General features: G+C 34.6%; 1 protein-coding gene across 3 annotated transcripts in view; it reads left to right on the top strand.

The window, feature by feature from the left end:
* SPOCK3 (SPARC (osteonectin), cwcv and kazal like domains proteoglycan 3) overlaps nucleotides 1–17833 on the top strand; it is a 159923-nt gene extending 142090 nt beyond the window's left edge. For all 3 annotated transcript variants that reach the window (XM_039700300.1, XM_039700301.1, XM_039700299.1), the window contains 4 exons: nucleotides 6679–6900; nucleotides 13413–13475; nucleotides 14631–14768; nucleotides 15786–17833. In XM_039700300.1, coding sequence (XP_039556234.1) covers nucleotides 6679–6900; nucleotides 13413–13475; nucleotides 14631–14768; nucleotides 15786–15955 — 593 coding nt within the window. In that variant the 3' untranslated portion in view covers nucleotides 15956–17833. The remainder of the gene's footprint in view (nucleotides 1–6678; nucleotides 6901–13412; nucleotides 13476–14630; nucleotides 14769–15785) is intronic.
* The last annotated feature ends 3178 nt before the right edge of the window (nucleotides 17834–21011 follow it).

Genomic DNA, 21011 nt, shown 5'->3' with positions numbered 1-21011 from the left:
TTCCAAAATCTCTTTTGGGTCCAGATGTGGTCTAATGTAATATATCTAAAAGTATCAATAATATAGATGCTATAGATTCTACATACACACTTAAATATTTTCCTCAGGCTATTTATGGTCTAAATAGATGACACAAATGGGAAAAACATATTTGACCCCCATACTGCAATAATACCCCCATTATTTTTCACTTGTCGATCAGAATATGCAGAGTTAAAAAATCAAGTGACATTTTATATAAAGTCTATTAGAATACTCGTTGTATTTCTATATAAATTCTGTGTAATAAAACACAAAATTAATGCATTATGTGCAAAGCACAAATCATAGTCCCACAGATATTTCTGCTAACAGGTAGTCTATTTCTGAAGAATACTTGTGCACCTTGTCGTGTTAGAAGATAAAAGACCAGAGGCCAAAGGTAATAAATAGAGAATTTTCTTATGGTTTGGAAATAATATCATGATTTGAAGTCTAATACACTAATAGTTTTGAAAATAACCTAAAAAATCAAGAAAATTAAAAGAGAAAGAAAATTAATTTTAAGTGCCTTTTCTGGAACTAGTACAGGAAGATATTATTACACTAAAATTAACAAATCCCTATACAAAATTTGGGGAGGGAAAGACTAATTTTGTAAAGGAAAGTAAATAAAATAAGCAACTTCAGATTTTTGCTTGAAGATTTTAATTTCATTCTGACTATCCTAAATTCCTTATTGATGAAGAGACATGCTGATACTACACAGTGATAAATTACATTTCCTTTATCTTCACTGCCAAAGCATATTTGAAAACCCTGTGCTGCAGACAGAACTCGTGAGAACAATAGGGATTTCCTAACTCCTAGAGCTGGACTTACGGTTTTAAACAATATTTTTGATGTCTTCAAAACACTGATGTCTTGAGAATTTGTCTAATTCATGAGATTATTTCAGAAAATGTTCCATAGAGCTGAACTACAAAGTTGAATAGGCTGACAACCTGAACCATAGCTCTAGCTTGCCAGAAAGGAAAAGTTCTTCCAATGAATTTCTGCATGTGTCATGTTAGCTCATGCAAAGGCATCCTCAATGCAAGACTCTGGAAGAAGAAATCCAGCCTAGAATTAATTCTGAACAGGAATGTTAATGAATCCATCTCTACTTAAAATTAAGTCTCTAAATGAACCACATCAGTGTTGCTGACTGAAATTGGTTTTGACTCAATCTTTTGTACAGAAATATCCTTATACACAATGAAACATGTGGGTCTTTATTATTTTATTTTATTTACAATTATCTGCTTTCCTCTAACAGTCACTCCTTTTAATAAAATGGTAAGTCTGGTGTCCCAAATAACATATTTCATCTGATCCATCAATCTATTAGGAAACTAATAGTTTCTAGGAATAGGATTTATGTTGCTTTTTTTGCCCCCAGACTTCCATATAATATTCTTTAAAACACTTCCTGGAAGAGATTTCAGAATGCAAACTTTTCACAGGAACATTGAAGTTGTATTTTGTTTCTTTCTCTTTGTTGTGACATGAGAGTCAGTGTTCGTAGGTTTATCAAAATACCTTTGGTACTTTCTCCATGTTTCCCAGGGCCAGGAGTTGGCCTTCGGTGATTCTTATAGGTCCCTTCCAACTCAGGATATTCTGGGATTCTGTAACCTGCCCTAACCTCTGCTCATGTCTGTGTAATCACAGTGAGCAGGAATGTATTACAGCCTGAGACAGGGGACAGGGAGTGTTGTGCCTGAATCTGTCTCCTGGCTCTTGTGGAGCCAGAGGAGGCTCACCAAGATCACCACTTTTGTGATCAAGTACAAAAGCATGCACCTCTGCTTAGTCCTCTTGATTGTAGTCTTTCCTGCTCTGCCCTGTCCTGATTCCATTAGGAAGGGAAACCTTTTCCCAGCTTGTGCACAGTAGGTCTCAGCTGTGAGATGCTGTTCACTGAAGGTTTTCTACTAACCACAACATTACAGAAATCCATTACAAAAAAAAAGCCTTGCTATGCAGCTTGCATACTGAAGAGGTAAAATGCATGGTCTAGATGTCAGCCAGGAGTCTGGCAAAGAGTGCATGTGTTTATGTGTGATTTGCCAGAGACTTTTACTGCTTCAGACAGCACACTGGTATTGGAAAAAAATGTGCATTTCTTGGCATGTTAGATAAACAATTTCTGTATAGTGCAATATGTGAGCTCTGTGTATGTATGCTGTTCTGATTTCCACAAGCTGTCTTCCTCAATGTACACGTTACTTATGTGCTTAATAAGCAGGCAAACAATAGTTTTGCCTTGGAAGGCAGATAAGAGTTGAAATTCTCCCCAGAGAAATAACCAGAAAAGAGGAGCATTTCTGTTAGTTCCTTTTGAGCAAATGTTTTGAATGTCCAGTATGTAATCCATTTAGGATGGTTATATTTCTTAATAATTTTTCCCTTGGAATTGTTTGGACCAGGAAAAGAGCATGAGCTGGTACTTCATATTTTTTAGATAGTGTTTAGAAATAGCTGCATAAAGGTTCACTTCATTATGCTATATGGAAATAGATTTTGAGTAAGTGGTTAAAATGAAAGAGAAAAACATCTTTCATAATTTAGTCATCTGAGCAGCAGTTTTTGCACTCCTCGGCATAATGTCCTGATACTTAATCATCAAGAATAAATTACTATCATTCAATTATACTAATTATTCCTTAGTTTCTGCTTGTTGCTTTGTGTTACAACTGTGAAAAATGTGTAAAACCAGAATTCTACTTGGTGTTCCAAGTAATAATATATGCAGTATGTATTTGGGCAATAATTTCCTAGGTCCAGGTCACCAGGTGATTTTTTGATTCTTAATTCTGTGTCAGCTGATGCCTTCATGTGTCAAACCATTAGCCGATATTAAACTCTAGATGTGACCTTCAAGGCTTTTCTGACTCTCTTACCCAAGTACATCGCCTTCAAGATGTAGTATTTTATCGATATTATAATAGAGGAAGCAAGTCATTATTGCGAGAAAGTTCTGATAATTTTAAGTTTGGACAGTTCAGTAAAAGTTTTTTTAAAATGAACCAATAATTTTACCACAATAATCTCTAAAAGAGTTGCTAGTGTATATATAGACCTGAAGTGATGATCTTTTTGTGGTGTAGTAGTTCTGGAAGAGGTGGAGTGCTCCATTTTATATCAAACAAAGCTGCTTCTGTATTAATGTCTGACTGGTTTACCTCTGAAATACTTGAGCCATTTTTATTTATTTTATTTGTTTGAGCAAAACTAATATTTTACCTAGATTTCAGATATTTCTATATTGCAGTGACTGATGGTTGTGAAAGACTTTGTTTTGATGAAACAAGACTAATGAAAACTGAGAAGAAATGTGATTTTTCTCTATTTACAATGCTAAAATTGTATATAGTAGACAAGAGGAAGAACAAAAAACAAGTAATAACAACAACAAATATACCTGACTGGAAATGAGAATACAAACTACTTCAGAGTTAAACTCTGAAAAAAGAAACATAAATTACTTTCAAGATAAAATATAATCAGTTTTAGAAATTATTAAATCATACAGTTGTTTAGTAGAAAGTTAGACCCCATGATCCACAGTGCTTTTTCCCTCCAGTATCTGATGCTATTTAACAGATAGGTTATGAGAGTTTTAATAAATGTCAGCTTTTCTTACATAAAATGCTATTGTTTGAAGAGGTTTATTAGTTCTGGTGTACCAAAATAATATATTCCTTTCTTCTAGGGGGAGTATGTCATGAATATCAGACTTCATACTCTATATTAAAATATTCAGCCATAGTTATGTTGAACTTTGACAGGATTTATTGAAAATAATTAGAACATAATAACACTTTTCTGGTGCTATCCTATTGGTATCTGATCTGTAATAAAATTATCTGCATTTTAATTACATTGCTGACTCCAATGCAATTTTTTTAATTTCAAGTTTTGTCCTTAATTATGAAACATGTAATATAGAAGATGCTGATCACTTTTAAAAAAATCTAAAAGCTATATAGAAAGAAGTGAGAAAAGAATTGAGGAATGGAAACAGAGAATGAGCTCCAGGCTAATGATAGTTAAGAAAATCAAGAAAAATATAGGGAAAAAGTCTTACGCAGTTGTATAATATTGTTCCAACCTTAATTTAGTGGTGCATACACCTTTGAAGTGTTCAGTTCTCTGTTTAGTTCTCTTTCACTGTTCTTCAGATAAATTTATTTCTTCTTAGATTATAATTTGAAGCTGACTGAGGAGCTGGACTCAGTGATCCTTGTGGGTCGCTTCCAACTCAGCTTGTTCTGTAAAATAAGCAGATGTTTGGAGGGTTTCTGCTTTTTCTTAGTGTAATTCATTAAAAACATAAAACTGTGTTTTAGTATCCTAAAATAGAAATACAATGTGAGCTTTGCCAACATGAACCACAAATGCTAATTTAAAATATTTTGTCAGCTGGAAAGTGATGCCTCTTTCAATAAACTTAAGCTGAAATTTCCACATGCAGAGGTATTGTCTTAAATTACTTTGGCCCACAAGGTCTATCCTTAAATACACCTTTAAAAGTGGCTTTTATCTTAAATTCCCTTCTAGTTGGGATCTTACAATTAAAATCATAGTTTCTCTATTTCTGCCCTATCTATTAGAGTTGGGTGAGCTGGCCAGAGGAAAAAATTGTGAGTACAAGAATAATTTCTCCTGTCATGCAGGTACACAAAAGGCAGGATGGGTAGAAGTATGTTTCGTGTTGACTTCTTTTGGTAACCAAGGTCATTCATGAGGAGGATCTCCAGCTAAAAGCAGAATTAAGAGAGAAAGTGTTAAGAGGCCTTCAGGAACAGAACCTTACAAGCAAATAATGTTACCCTGAACATCAATCCTTAGAAAAAATTGTTTTAAGATGGAGGAATCTTCCAAATTTTTTCTGATCTGAGACACCTTTTAAATAATTCTGATACCTTTTACAGATTGAGGTTGCATAAGACATTTATTTACTCTATATCCTTATTCATTCACTTGGGTCCTGTATCTCACTGCTCTTTGTGATCCACAGAAAATAAGGTTTGTCTTGATGTTTTATCAGGGGCTGAAGAGGAAGGGAAAGAGATCTTTGTCTGAATGCTTGGGTGTGTTTTTAAATTGTGTTAAATACATGAAAACTTAATAAATAGGAAATAGCTTGCTTAAATTTTCTTGCTTTTTTTGTCTTCTTTCTATCAAACAAGAATCATAATTAATGCAACAGATCATCAGGGAACTAGAAAAAGTGAAATCACCCTGATGAAAAATCAGTTAATTTAGAATTTCTGGGAAAAGGGATTTCATGTGTTGGTCTAAATTGCACAGGGAGTTTTGATGCTATCAGCTGTCTTTCCTTTCTGAAGTGCTCATTCTACCACAGAATAGAAATTTCCATATATAGATATATATCTAAAAGGACATCTAATGACTTCTAAATGCAATTATTGGATTAAACCTGTTTAGCACTATAGAAGCACTTTTCTGATTTCTTTACTGTTGTCAGAACAGCAAAAAATCCAGGCAGGCTTGATGTTCAACAGCAATAGAAACTGGGAATTCCTGTATGCTCTCATGTTAACTTTTCTCTAGCCATACATACCAATCAAAAATTTTTTGTTCTCATTTTTAACTTAAAAGTTTCAAGAAGAATGATGTTTAGTAGCACTAAATCTTGCTCTGTATTAGGGTGTGTGCTCAACTGCCTGGCCACATGGGCCTGTGGCATGACCCACAGCACATGGAGCAGAAAAAGATGGTGTTTGTATCATCTGCAGCTCAAAGCTTTGATACAGGCAAGGGCCCTGGTGGTTTCTGCATTTCCCTTTTGTGTCCATAGGCAAGTTTGCATGTACTTTAAAGTTCATGCAGGAAACATAAATAGGAGGTGTGAGGTCTGGCTATGGGAATAATTAGCTCAGCCTGTTCCATTTGGCCATTTTTTCAAGCGGTGTTTTAGGAAGATGCAAGCTGAATAGGTAAGTATGGTACTGGCAGCTGGCTGTTCTTAGCAATCATCTTTTACATTGCCTCCTCCAAGACAGAAAGTACACCATGTAAAGATAAAATACAGTTTTCAAAGCATTGCTGAAACTGACTATCATGTTCCTTTTTCATAGATGCAAATGCATGTTATTAGAACAAAAAAAAAAAAACAAAAAACAAAACAAAACAAAACAAAAACAAAAACAAAAACAAAAAAAAAAAAAACCAACCACCCAAGCAGGGACTCCAAGAAGTTACCTGGAATTTATTCTCTTTTTAGTTCTGTAAACTTTGCAAACCACTTAATTTTCATTCTCCTGATTTGTAATATCATTTAAATTCCTCATCTGTATTTTTTTCCCAGGAAATCATTATCTATCATTTATTACTGTACATAATGTGTGTGCTATATATATAATATTTGACATGAAAACTCATATTTCTAAATGTTTTGAGGCTGACTATAGGATTGGTGTTTTTTTAGCAGATTAATTTAATGACTTTAAAAGTGAATCTGGCATATAATTTCTATGTGTGTTTCAATAGCATACAGTGTTTATTTGTGGCATCTATGTACCACCAGAGCTATTTCCATGGTGCAGCATCCTTTTCTGGTGCCTGGGATCAGCAGCTGCTCCAGCTTTCCTCCTATATAATTTTGATTGTTTTTGTTTTGTCTCTTAGGATTTGATACCAGCATTTTGCCAATTTGCAAAGACTCCCTGGGCTGGATGTTTAATAGGCTTGATACGAACTATGACCTGTTGTTGGACCAGTCAGAACTTGGAAGCATTTACCTTGACAAGAACGAGCCATGCACCAGGGCATTCTTCAATTCTTGTGACACATACAAAGACAGTTTGATATCCAACAATGAGTGGTGCTACTGCTTCCAAAGACAGCAAGGTAAAAGATGAGATCAACCTGCATATGTATATGTCTGACCTTTTTGTTGGGCTTTATCTTTTTTTTAACATATTAAGAAGATTACAGTGAGCTACAAGCTCTAAATGCTGTGCGATGAATTTTTGTTAAGGTTTGTGACATATGGTGAATACCTAAAATGAAGTAAAAAACCCCCAAACAAACAAAATAGCCAAATGACTAAAGCTAAATGGAAAGACTTGCTAGAAATTCAAGGATTCTAAATAAAGTGCAACACTGCCACTAATGCTTTTACAGCTATATTTTTCCATATGCCAAAATTTAGTATGTATGTGGAAGGAAAGAGGTGAAAATAAAGAACAAAATTACTTAAGTTATTTCTTTCCCAGTCTACTTTGCCTACATTATAAAATAAACTTTCTTATTGCTAATGTAGGGTATCTTACTGTTCAGTGAGCCTAATAAAACAGCTGAATGAACATTATGGATAAAGTTATTTCTAGTCATTTAGACCTAAAACCAGTTGATTTTTATTGCCTAGTTGAATCTCTTGTTAATGTTCTGATGTGATTTTGGTTAGACACATAAACACATCCTATAGGCATTATTTTCCTGAGGGATATATAACAATTTTAGACACAGGTGAGACATCACATAAATTATATGGTTGTAATTAAGCTAGTTGTAATTTATCAAGGTATTCACTCATTGAATATTGTCTGCAGTTGGTCAGAGTAACCCCTGCATTTTCCTTACTAACATAAGAGTGTTTTTCTAAAGGATAAACAGCATCTAGGGTTCAAATTTCTATTGCTGATAGAGGAGATAAAACTGATTTGGTGGAAACTTTGCTAAGCTAATTCAGCCTTTTTGAAAGTTTTAGTATCAGTTTTTAATTCTCACTTGTACCCTTAAAACTCTCATGGTAAATTCTCATTAGCATTCAACATTTATGGTTTTATTCTGCTTTCTGTGGAAATAAAGGTTTTTATCATGCTGCATCTGCCAGTTGTAAATCTAAGTAAAAATAAAGCTGTACTTCTGTAGATAAATACTAAATAGCAGATATCTTTTCTTTGGTAACTTCCTTGTTAAAAATTAATATTTAAATTTTCAAAACACCTTGTTTGTTTTATAGCAGAACAATATCTTTTGTGTGATTTTTTTTATAAGCATGTATGTCCTGCTAGCAACACCAGCAAATTAAAAATAACCCATCCCATAATTCATGCAGCTCTTAAAGAACATAACATTTTGTTCATTTGACTATAAAATAAAAATTTAAAAAATTTAAAAAAAACCACAATAATTTCAGCTTAATATATAAGTACCCCTAGTGTTTGGAGGGCAGTATAATACTTTCCTATTGCCAGAGGAAATACAGAAAATTACATGTGGCCTACTATGGTCCAAGTTTTTTCCAACAATTTCATAGAATGTCATCACCAGGGCATTAAGAAAACCATTCCATAGATCAGTTTCAAGTAGTTTTGCATTTTCTTACGTAATAAACACATTTTGTGCATAATATTTGCTCAGTGTGCTGTTAGAACCTGAGGATGTTATTGTAAAGACTGATCTAAACACTACGGAACTTTATTAATGGTACCCCAGCAGATCCATCTTTCAGTGACACTGATTCTTTACATTGCAGAACCCAACATTATCAAGCTTTTCTTCCCCTTCTTACCAATTTCCTCACTGTCTTGATAATGGTGTTGAGATAAGGTGCTGATTTCAAACAGATTATATAGTCTTGGGTACCACAGTGTGTTTGAGTACATAGTAAAAAGATGTCTCCTAAACATTGTATATGAAGTGAAATCTGAGTTTTCAGCAACCCTTGCACATTAAGCATGCACTTTATCCTTTGAAATTAGCAATGACATCAAAATCTGTATTCTCCATTTTTTGGTGTAAGGAGAAAAAAAAACTTCTAGTTTTCTTTTGTCATGTCTTATTATTAGCTGTTGCACAACTGTCTGAGCTCTACATCCCTAGTGTATTAGTGACCCATTGAATTCTCTGTAATTGGCATTGTTATGCTGAACCATGGAATATGTTCGTGTCTGGTTATGTTTTACTTGATGGAATGATCTAAATAAGGCCTTTAACTAAGCCTTTGCTATTAATAGCAAGGAGATGGAAAAGCTGAGAAATTCAGCAGCTTCTTTCTGATGTTTATTAAAATAAGTTGATATTAACAGAATGCTTCAAGCCATGTAGAGCAGTTTTCTCTATTCATTGAGCTTAGTGCTTTCTGGGCAGATCAGTGGTTTTACAGTACTTTTCTTGATTAGTGCTGTTCTAAAGGGAATACAAAATTTAGTCAACCATGTGTATCATACTGGGATAGCAATTTCATTGTGCTTTTTAAAAGTACATAGTATTAACTTGAGTCATTACCTGAGAAGCCCTTGTGGTCTTTGATCTTAGTTTTACCATGCAAGACTGTCAGCATGAGACAAGTACTTGAAACTCTTCTTCATTCTTTCTTTCTGCTTGATGACACTACACTAGACCTATTACTGAACGTTGCTGACAACTTCTAGTCAATATAGGCAACATTTTTATGAATCCTGAGGTCAGATCTTGTGGAGAAGATGATCTTCCTGTACCAGTTGTCTCGCCTTGACTAATGGTTAAACACTTAGGTACGGTCCAGTGATGCTTATTGCATTTTTTGTTGCCCTTACTCTGCCTTAAATATAGTTTAGTATTTCTGAGGTTTATCCAAGGCATTAAGATGCATTTATGCAATAGCAATGCATCAAAATCTGCACTGTGCTAGTGCTCTTTGCAAGTCTTTCTGTATGCTTTGGTCATTATGGCCCTCTAGTTTCAACAGTCCATGCAAGTGTTCCAGCACCCATCTTCAGAACTTACTTCCTTAGTTGTTCAATGTTAACGTGACACTTCAGTGCTTGCTGAAATGCTGAGGCCTTTGCAATGTCGGCCTTTTTATAGGCTGAATTTTTTTCTGCCAATCACTGATTGGTTCCTGCAGCCTGGTTTTGTTGCATCACTGATTCAGAGAAGGAGAGTAGCCAGTTTTGCTGAGAGTATTAATGCTTAGCAGCAAAATATTTCTTTACTACAGGCCTCTGCATGGATCTATTAGTCCAGCACTTCTCTAGATGTGTTTTCTTAGAGGCTCTTCTCTCTGTCTTATCTGGAAGATATCTTCATCACTTTAAAAACAGTCCCTCTTATAGAAGAATGATAATTATCTTAATTTGTATTTGCCAGTCTTAAGATAGCAAGGACTTCCAATATATTTATAGATAGTTACAAATGAAGATGTAACATGCTTTTATCAGGATAAATTATGGACATGAGATCCCCAGGCAGACTTCTTGAACTGTAGTATTAATGTTTCAGACCCCTGAAGTACAAACCTTGGATGTCTAACAATTATAATGCTTGATGCCAAGTACAGGCAAGATGTCACTGCAGCCTTATCTGCAGTGGACCATATTCCAGAACTTAAGGGCTCTGCCAAATATTATGTACTTGATTGGTGAAAAATCACTGTTTTGCTCTTGAGTAAGAAGGAGAATCCTTGAAAGTTGGAGGCTCACTGTGTGAGTAATAGCTCCTTGAATAATAGCTCCTGTCTGTTAAAAGTCATAGATTTTCTTTGTCAAACCTACCAGTATGACTCCAGTTGTTCTGTTAATGTGCTATTTTGGTAAATCAAAGCTTAATTGTGCTAGCCTTGAAGCACTTCTTGACCTGACTGGATATTGGTGTCTCAAGGGCATTAATAGTATTGGATACTCTGGTGTGCAGCAGTACTCTGAGAACTGACAAACTGTGAATGGTTGGTGTTGTGTGGTTCATGATTCACTCCTAGCCATGCACTGGTATTATCAGAAGGACAATTCCTACCACATCTGTGAAAGCAGATTAAGGATGAAGATGACCTTATTTGTATTCAGATTCTCAGGCAGACTGATGTCGGATTCATTGCTATTTCAAGAGAAACTACAACCCTGATTTTTGTAAAGGATTTTTTTCCCTCCTTGGCTCAAGGAGTTGTCCAGTGACTGCTTTTTTATAAAAATAATTTCAGAAAACCAAAAATAAAGCTTTACAAACTTAGGATCTAACCTGCAAATAAAGAGGGAGGCATTATGATTTGGGAACAGAGGAAAAAGAATGTGCTGTGAGCCAAAAGGGATTGGTTGAACTTCTAGCCTGCCATTCTCTTTGACAGTTTTAAGCACCAGAGTGATTTAATATTGTTAAGAGTTTTTGCTGCTTTTGCCCTGAGAAGCAAAGCTTAAGTGTGAATCTTGAAGGCTTAACTTCTGAGAAGAAGAGTGTTTTGGGTAAGTAACTACCTTGTGTTGCCATGTTACCTCTTGGTTAATGGTGTTCCTTTTTGTAATTATGTCACCAAAGATTTATAGCTATAATAGAAGATTTTTTTTCTTTAGGCATCATCCATAATTTTAACATTTCTACATGTTAGTACTCATGTGTGCATATTGGTGCTTCTAATTTAGGATTATTTTTCATGGAAAAAAAAATGTATTCTTCCTATTTGACTAGTTCTTCTTCATCTGCATATTTCTCATCTCTTGTGTAGGAGAGGAGAGAATAGAATAGAAAAGAGATTCTGTGACATTACCCAACCATTAACCTAACCCTGCCAAATCCACCCTGTTCCTAGATCCTTATAACTTGTAATATTTGTATGATAAATTACTGTAATTTATTAGATTAATGGTAGTAGAAAATACCTTTAGTTTAAGAAATAATCTGTCCTCAGAATTAAGAGTTTAAATCATCAAATATTGGGAAAGACAGAAACCTTAGTTTTCAAAGGTAGTGAAATAGTGAGTATGATCATCCTCAAAGTACTTCTTGCAACAAAAAAGTAAATCATGTAGCCTCAAAAAGTAGTCAAAGACTGAATTATTAAAATCCAATACCCACCCAGTCATCTAAAATCTCAGTGATTTTTCAAGAGCACACAGAGAAATTGGTTTGTTTTCTGGAAAGACAACTCCTGAAAATTTCTTCTGGCATTAAGACTTCTGTGATAGTGTTTTGAAAGTGGAGCCTACCCTTAAGGTCTTCACTCTAAAAAGAATAATTTCATTTAGTGTGAAAAGCCAGGCCTACCACAATTGAGGCCCCTGGGAACATTGATAAGCTTCTTTAAATGTATTGCATATGTAAATGCTATTTAAAATGTGCAACCAAGAGAAATGAACAGCCGGCTGCCAGTAAGGGATTATTGTTGTATACTAGTTTTTACTTACTCTCCTAGGTAATACCAAAGGCCTGTTGGAAAGCTAGGTTATTCCACAAGGTTATTCCTCGTGGCAGCCACGAGCTCTGTGTTCACCAGAACTGTATTTTTGATCCCCACTTCATCTTGGCCTTTGTCACCAGAGTGCCGTACGTAGTGACTGAGTTCTGGTCTGATGTGTGCTCTACATCAATGGGCTGGGCCAGTCTTACTCATTTTAAACCAGCTCAGAACACCTTTTACTATTTGCATGGAGAAAAAGGGATCCTTGAGTTAAGTACATGGCAAAAATATATTATAAATTATCAGAGTCTGCTAAAATGGAAAATGCATTTAATATTCATGGAATGTAAGATTTTTGTCTGGGAATGGTGCAAGCTAAAGACCTGTGAGTAAATTCAGTAGTTGTATTGTTGGTTCAGAATGAGAAATGCCCTGGTGCATTAGACGGTCTAATGTGGTGTGCAGCGGCAGTGTTCAGAGATTAATTAGTGATTAATTAGTGCTTTGCTGTCTTTGATTCTTTCACTTACAGAACAGTGATGTAAACACATTCACATCTTATTTCCTTCCCATTCATGGCGCACACTGTGACTTTCTTTTATGGATAGTAAAAAATTAAATTATTCAGAAGTAAATTAAAAGCTGTAGCTGAAGAATGGAAAATTGATTGTTAATACATATTCTGCTTCTTAATGCCATCTAAAGTTTGGCCTCCATTTTTAAGTTAGTTTGCTGTACATTGGGCTTTGTACCTGTGGGATCCAGTCTTAAATTGTTGGCCAGAGAATCACTGAATCTTGCAGACTTCAGTGAAGAAAAAGGTCTTATTTTGTTAGTGTAGTATGTGAAATACAAAATTAGAACATGAATTCTAAAAAGGACAAAGGGAGGAAATTAAAAGATCTGTCCTGTTTTTAGCTAATACATGAGGCAAGCTTCACAGTTGCAGAGATTTTTATAGACCAGTAAAGTAGGGTGTGATAGAGTTACTATTTTGGACTAGCATTCCTTGATGCTCCACACTAGTAACTGGATGCTCACTTGGAGATGAGTTAACCATGAGTGGTGTTCTGCACCAAGTCCATGGTGGTGTGCAGATTTGTACTTCTGAAACTGTAGCAAGATAATTCTTTTATTTCAGATGTATGGGCTTGTTAAGGTCAGTAATTAGAGTGATCTTACAACATAGCAAACTGTGAAAACATAGTCATGTGCTTTCTGTCCTAGATACTGTGTAACTTGTTTAACATTTTTTATGTCCTTTTAGACCCACCTTGCCAGACAGAACTCAGCAACATTCAGAAGCAGCAAGGAGGAAAGAAGCTCCTAGGTGAGCCATATATCATTCTTTTGAAGGTTTTATTACTTACATAAATAACCCTAGTTAAACAGCAACACAAAATCAATATTAATCCAATGAAGATAGACCGCAGTAAATCTCAGCAGCAATATTTATGAAATTTTTGAAAGCTATTAAACTTGGTTTTATTACGTTACCTACCAAAAGCTCTTACATCTGTTCTATTACCCTGATAGAAGGTACATTTTTACAGTACAGAGGGGACAGCATAAGGTACTCCTAAGGTAGTATTTCTGCTGATCTTTTAACTGTAATATTCTGTAAGTAATTGAAATCTTTGTTGTGAATCAGTTTATACTGCATCAATATTTCTGAAGTGTAAAGTCTTTATTTACCACTAGCCACTGTATGAAAGCTGTGTAAAATAAAAGGCTTGGCCCAAAGCATTCAAAACTGTATTTCTTATAAGGATGGTTTCTAATAAGAACTATACACTTCAAATGCTTTCATATGAATATTTTGTTCATTGTGGTCTCCACTTGGTCCAAGTGATAAACAGTGGATTATTCAGGTGTAGGCAAGTCATTGCCTCCCAAAACAAGCCCTTCTTGTATATATAAATGCAAATTTAGTATTAATTTTTTACATTTTTTTTGTGGTGTGTTCTGCTGCATTTGTCTTCTGGGATCAACTAATTTAATATTAGTGTGTGGTGGTTTGTAAAATACATATTAAACACAAATAACTCCTTGTAGTAGTTTGTTAGTCAGGAAGTCTGACCCTTACTATTCAGACTTGTTTGTACCCCACAGATGATAGAACTTACCATTCAGGAGCGGGTCCTACATTTGAGCCTTTTCACCAGAATGCAGTGAAATTCTGGACTGAGATTTTCAGGGAGTACGAAATATGTATCACAGGATCAACAAAAAATTTAAAGGAAGATCTCTCACTTTGTGTTGTGAAATCAGTCCAAGACTGATATGTGATATTTTCCCTCCCACATTTGCTCCATTCAGTCAGTTTGAGTCAACTGAATTTAGTACTGCTAAAGCAGTCTGTGTAGAGTCTGAAATGATGAAACAGGAAAAGGCAGTTGCTTCCTGCTATAATTGTGACATTGGCCAAGACATGGGCTTTAATATACTTATTCAACATATATATGTCTATCTATCTATCTTGCAGGGCAGTACATCCCCTTCTGTGATGAGGATGGGTATTACAAGCCAAGTCAGTGCCACGGAAGCCTCGGGCAGTGCTGGTGTGTGGACAGATACGGGAATGAGGTGTCAGGATCCAGGACAAACGGCGCAGCGGAATGTGGTGAGTTAAGAACCTTCTGTTCTGCTTGGTTTAGAGGAATTATTCCCTTTGATTGCCAGCCAGGTTAAATTTCTTCAGTAAGAGGTGTGGGACCCAACTACATGGATTTTGATACAAAACCCAAAAAATTATAATTTGTTATTGTTATTGCATTACTTTTTGGAACTCCAGTCACTGTGGACTATTAATAGACCCCTTACACGTGCTTGGCATAGTGTATATAAACCCAGGAAAGGAAAAATTAATTTTCTGGAGCAGCATTAGATAAGTCCCAGAATGTTTCATGAAATTCCTTTGGGTAATCACCATGCAAGTGAATTCGATTTGACATTTTTTCAGTTTATATTTGAGGGAATTGCTAAAAGTTTTTAGCACACTAAATCTTCCCTTATTTTTGCCTTCCTACAGCATTGTGCAGCTTCTTCCAAGAATTCCCATGTCACCTTTATTTGATGTCCCAGATATAAAAGATGAAAAAAAAAAAAAGTTTTTCCTCTTTCTTTAAAAAAAAAAAAAGTCATTTATGACTCCTTTTCACTTCTTGTCCAACAAAAGAATATAGCCTGAAGCAGAGAGTAAATTGTACACAGTATTTGAGATACAAGCTCAGGCCTATTGTCCATCTGATCCAGGATCATTTCTGGATAAATGGACAGTTTGGTATGGTTCAAGACAATATGTAAGAAGTGAACAATAGTCAGGGTATATTATCAGTAGTTGTTATTGCCATCTGTAAGTTGGACTTAATTTTTTTTACTTGTTCCTAGCACTCATTATAGTTCTACAAATCGATGAAATTTGTCTCCTTTTGTTAATATTGAGAAATTCGTTCAATATTGAGGTGGAGTTTTTATGACAGAAGAATCTTCCTATTATTCCTATTTTATTTCTATGTAACACTCTGTAGTTGTCCTGAAAGTAAATAGTCTGGTGTGCCTTTTCTATGATTATGTAAAATGTACTATAAATATATAGTGTACCTTGTGAGGCTTTTCTATAACTATCATACCTTTTTAGCTATCGATTTAGAGACTTCAGGTGATTTTGCCTCTGGTGATTTCCATGAATGGACAGATGATGAAGATGAGGAAGATGAAATAATGAACGATGAAGATGAAATTGAAGATGATGATGAAGATGAAGGGGATGATGATGATGATGACGATGATCATGATGGATATATTTGATAATACTAGGAGGTCCCTATGTTGTACCTTTCTAAATTTCACAAGATGGTATTTCATAAAATCCCTTTGCTCTCCAAGATCAAAAGGGTTCTAACAAATATGTATATTTTGTATGATTATTTCAAGCATTGCAGCTGGAGTCATAGACTTTTTTGTTTAAATAAGAATAATTATATCACATGCTTTTGAGTTTTTAAATTCCGTTGCGCTGAAGAAAACACATTGGAATTCTAGCCTGAAGAAAAAAAATGTTGTGTGCTACTGAAAATACATATATGTGCAAAACACACTAGAAAGCCAACCAGACTCTTCAAAATTCTGCTGAAAAAATATTTGCCCTTACTTGGAACTGTGCATGTCCTCGTCAGAATGCATACTGTGATTTACCTTCAGTTCCATCACTGTTTTAGGCCCTGCAACTGTCCATTTAATGAATCAGAAATGTATTGCAGTAGAAAAACGTTGGTGCACAAGTAGCGTCTCAACCAGCCTTTAATTAACCAAATGTATGGAGAAAAATCAGGAGGGAAAACTGTAGCAAAGTCCTCTTTTGCATTTGTAGTTATGTTTTTTATTAGGAAGTGGCTAGATTATTGAGAGGATTTTTCAAAAGCAGTAGCATGGACAAGCACCAGTTCTGTAATTACAAAATTTTCTTGTCCTCCGTTTTTTTTGGTTTTATGTCAAGGTCATATATGCTTTATCATTATTTACTTAATCATTGCTTCACCCTGTGTGGTTTCTCTGTATTTCTCTCTAATCAGACTAGCATAAAGTATTTACATTGGGAAAAAGGTTTGCTTAAAGTTTATTACCTTTATACATTACTGTATTTCAGAGTATTGTCACTTGCCCCAAGGTAGTTTTTAATAAATGTATAATGATGCTTTTTATTTTCTTATTTTGGGAAATAGTTTTGCTCCTTCTCTTAATTCATGTTGTTTTCTGTTACTAGTGCAGAAACTAATAGAACGTATTGTAAAGGTGCCTTGCAAAATAGATCTAGAGAGGTTTTAGCATGCATACCAGTATAGGATGTTAGGCAATAGCTAAGCACACCCAATTACCAAATTAATACCAGTATAGGTACTGCTGCTGGAATGAAGAAAATGGATTATTTTAATTTTTTTCCTATTATTATGTAATTACCATGTGGTCTAGATTATACTTATTGTGTAGAGTAGCACTTAAGATTTGACTGTAGAGAAAATTACTTTAATCACTGTATTTATGTTAGCATGTTGATTAATTGTGTAGACATTTTGGGACTCCACCATCTTCATTCATATCCTATCTGTTCCTTTCTGCCCACAATAAAATTGACATGACCTGTATAATGTAGTACTGCAGGTTGTATAATTTAAAAATGAGTCACTGATTTCCCATCATTAATAAAAGGAAAATCAGATTCTTATTTGAATTAATTTCTACATGGTAAATACTAAATCTAATGTTTATCTTATGTAATATTGAAAAGTATAATGCATTTTCTTTTTTACTGTTTCTGTATAGTTTGCAAAATAAAAACTCTTGTAACCAACCTTTGGCCAGTATAGCCCTTCATTTTGACTTTTTATCTAGTCTGAAATTTAGAATCAGGAAGAATTCATGTTTCAGATGCATTTTACCTATTAAAATATGTATTTATTTGAATAAAGCCATTAATGTTTTATTTCCATTAAAAATATTTCAATAGAGCAAAACATAGGGAACTTATGATTTTCTGTAATTTTCCTGATTTTTCTATGGCTTTGTTATGTACTTTTATGGCATTGTTTTCATTTCATAGTAAAGAAAGAGAGAGAGATTCTTCTCAAGCTTGGTCATAATTTGTGGCACATAGTTGTGTTATTTTCTTAATAAAGACAGTTAAGAGTTTACCATTCTGATAGTGGGATTTTGTCAAACAGTTTCTTATGACTGAAATTCACTGATATAAACTGATTTTAAATAAAGAAGCTGAAGAAAATGTATTGTCATTATTGGCTGATGCAGTAAGTACTGTTATGGGGAGTTTTTTGCATGTGACAAGTGGTTATTAGATGACAAACTGAAAATGCATTTCATTAAAACTTGTGATCCTAGAATTAAAGAGAATTCATAATGTGTTTTGTCTAAAGGGATTACAGTATGAAGACCTTTCTGAAGACAACTGTCATGCAGAAGAGCCTGAAAGAAGTTTATATTTTTTCTTCCCTGAAAATTCCCCACTGAACTGAAAGAGGAGGAGTATAGATGCATTTTAGTCCCTGAGTTTTAAAGCTACTTAGCATAAATTCAGAAGTAAGTCAAGATAGTTAAATTCACTAAAGAACAGTGACAGTGGGGAATATGGAAAATTTTGTTTTATTTTTGTTGTACAAAACTAAAACAGCAACAACAAAAAATTCAGTTGTTACATATTCTTGAGGAAAAGCCAGAAAAGAGGCTGATACAGCGTAAATCTTCCCTTGAAAACTTCCTTTTGCTTTGTAAAAGATAGGTAAGTGTCTATGGACTAATACTTACCTTTCACAATACCAGAGGAACTGGAAACTACTTCACTGTGTGCTTCTTTCCTGCATTAAAGAAATGCAGGAAATCAGGAGCAGCTAGAATAAATAAAGGCAAAGGCTGATAATGTAAATGTACTGAATATCTAAACCATTCAGAAGCTTTTTCCTGCTTTCCATAAAATGCAAGAATTTGCACAGATGTCTGTCCTCATGATGACAGTCATGCAGAAAGCAGTCGGGAGTCCTTGACTATTTTTACAGTGTTGCTGTCATTTGTTGTTTTTTCTTGTTCTTACAGTTCTACACATGTATTTATAGATCTGCAAAGATTGGGATGTACACTTGGAGGTTTTCAGGCAGAGTGATTAATCCTTATGCTCTTCTGAGAATGTTTAGAATTATAAGTCTCAGATTCTTTGAAAATTAAGGAATACCAAGGTCAATGCAACAAAATATGTAGTCTTTGAAAGAAGTATTTTGGGTCAATGCACAGATTTGCTTAGTTTAGAAGGAAATTAATTAGTGTCATTAGTTTGCTTGTATGAAAACTGGATTATTGTACAAGACTGAGGAAGATGGATCATAATGATAATAGGAAAAATTTTGCCTGTTTTGTGCACATGGACAAGAACTGGATTTCCCTTATTCTTACTTAAAATTTCCACTGCCCAGCTAGAATAATAAAAGTTTATCAGGATGTGGCTTATCTTTATGCTTCTTAGGAAATTAAAAAGTATTTTTATTTACAGATTCTATGTGAAAGCAGTGAACATATTTCTAATTACTAAAAGCTTTTGAAAACTGGATTTAAATAAAGTGGTGACAGCACAAATTTATTATAAATACTGTAATTATTTTTACTGTTTTTTCAGCTAATTTAAGTATATTGGTTGCAAATCATTCACAATTTCATTTCAGTGAGTGCAGTGGACAATAAAATAGTTTGTCAGCAAATTCCTGTGTGAAGAGATATTGGTATTAACATGAAGAATACAATGGATTTGAAGAATCTCTAACTTAACCAGGTGCCACTGGGTGAGTAATTAAAACAGCAAGTTTTGTAAAACTCAGCCACCTCCTGAAGGCAAATGCAATGCCGAATATGCTGAATTAAATCTCTTGTCACAATTGGATTTCTGTTAACACACTGTTTCTGAACTTGTGCAGGAGGGGTGCAGTTTGCTTATTTGTTAATTCATCCGGTCAAAAGGCAATGGAAATTACTCTAAAGTTAAGGAACCAGAGCAAGAATGGGAAACAGAGCTGCCTAGCTTAAAAGATGACACTTCCACTTGAATTTTTTGTTGTGTTTCAGATGCTAATTGAACTAAATTTTGAAAAAGAGACTTCTGCATAGTATGTGTCTCCTTGAAGGTGAGTTTTACAAGTGAAATACATGTGCCTATTTTTAAAAATAAGAATTTCCATGCCATAGTGTTAATAATAGTCCAAGACATTTTACATTTTTTCACCAGCTTTCCACACAACTCCATGGAAAAATTTGATTAAAACTTCAGACAGGGGTATGCACAAAACTGGTGCTCTTGCCTGTAACCATTTTTCCCAAGGTGGTTGAAATTTATCAGTTAAGATGAACAGAGAGTTTACCTGTTCACCCTCTCTGCCCACAACATTTGCAGCTGTTTTGTAAACTCGTGGAGCATCCAGCAGTCTGCTGAATCTAAAATAAATTTTAAAAAATTAATACACATCCTTCCAACTCAGATCATTATTCTGTTCATCAGGCGAGTGTAGCTTAGAAAGAGCTGAGTGTACCAAGCACAAGACATGGAGGGGTCTGCTCTAGAGGTCTTGTCACTGATGTCAAATACACATTTTTAGGAAATCTCTCCAATCCCTTTCCCTTTTCATAGTTTATTTACTTCATGGACTTGACATGTTTCTGTGAGATTGTGTCCTGGGCTTTGGTCTCTGTGAAGAAGAGGAGATTGGATCTCTTCTGCTGGAAATGTAATGCTCCTGATTGATTCTGTATGCCTGAGGGGACTGGAGGGCCAAAAGAAGATTTCTCGAGTCTGGGGTTAAGAGGAGAGGTATTGGCTATTAAAATATGTTGATTTTGTTTGAAAGCTAGCAAAGATTACTGAGCTTTTCACTTATTTCAAAAAACACCTAGTAACAGCAATGTATAGGAAGAACCCAGTCTTGCAGTCATAATGCCATTATTCATTTTCCTTATTTCTTAAGAATAATGCAGTTTGTACTTCTTACACTTCTTACAAAGTGTACTTCTTTGAAAGTACACTGTAAGTCACTTTTGATTGGTTGTTTGTATTATGCAAAATGTCCTCAGAACTTGTTCAGTTTTATGATACTTCAGTAGTAAATTTTATTAATGTGCATTAATTCCATTGTGCTGCCTTAGTGTTAAGGAACTGAAACATGCTTTAATCCAAAATATGCTGGGTGAAGTTTTTGGTTTTTTAGTGTAAGCATTCATTATTGAAGTAAACAAAATTCAGACATGGTTTTGCAGATGCCACCAGTAAAATCCAAGCCAGTTCACCCAAAGTAAAAAATTACTATAAAAACCATGCTCA

Source organism: Passer montanus, unplaced genomic scaffold (genome assembly GCF_014805655.1).
Source record: "Passer montanus isolate IOZ18808 unplaced genomic scaffold, ASM1480565v1 scaffold14, whole genome shotgun sequence".
Taxonomy (NCBI): Eukaryota; Metazoa; Chordata; class Aves; order Passeriformes; family Passeridae; genus Passer; species Passer montanus.
The sequence above is the reverse complement of the archived record's forward strand: the minus strand, read 5'-3'. Positions and strand labels throughout refer to the sequence as shown.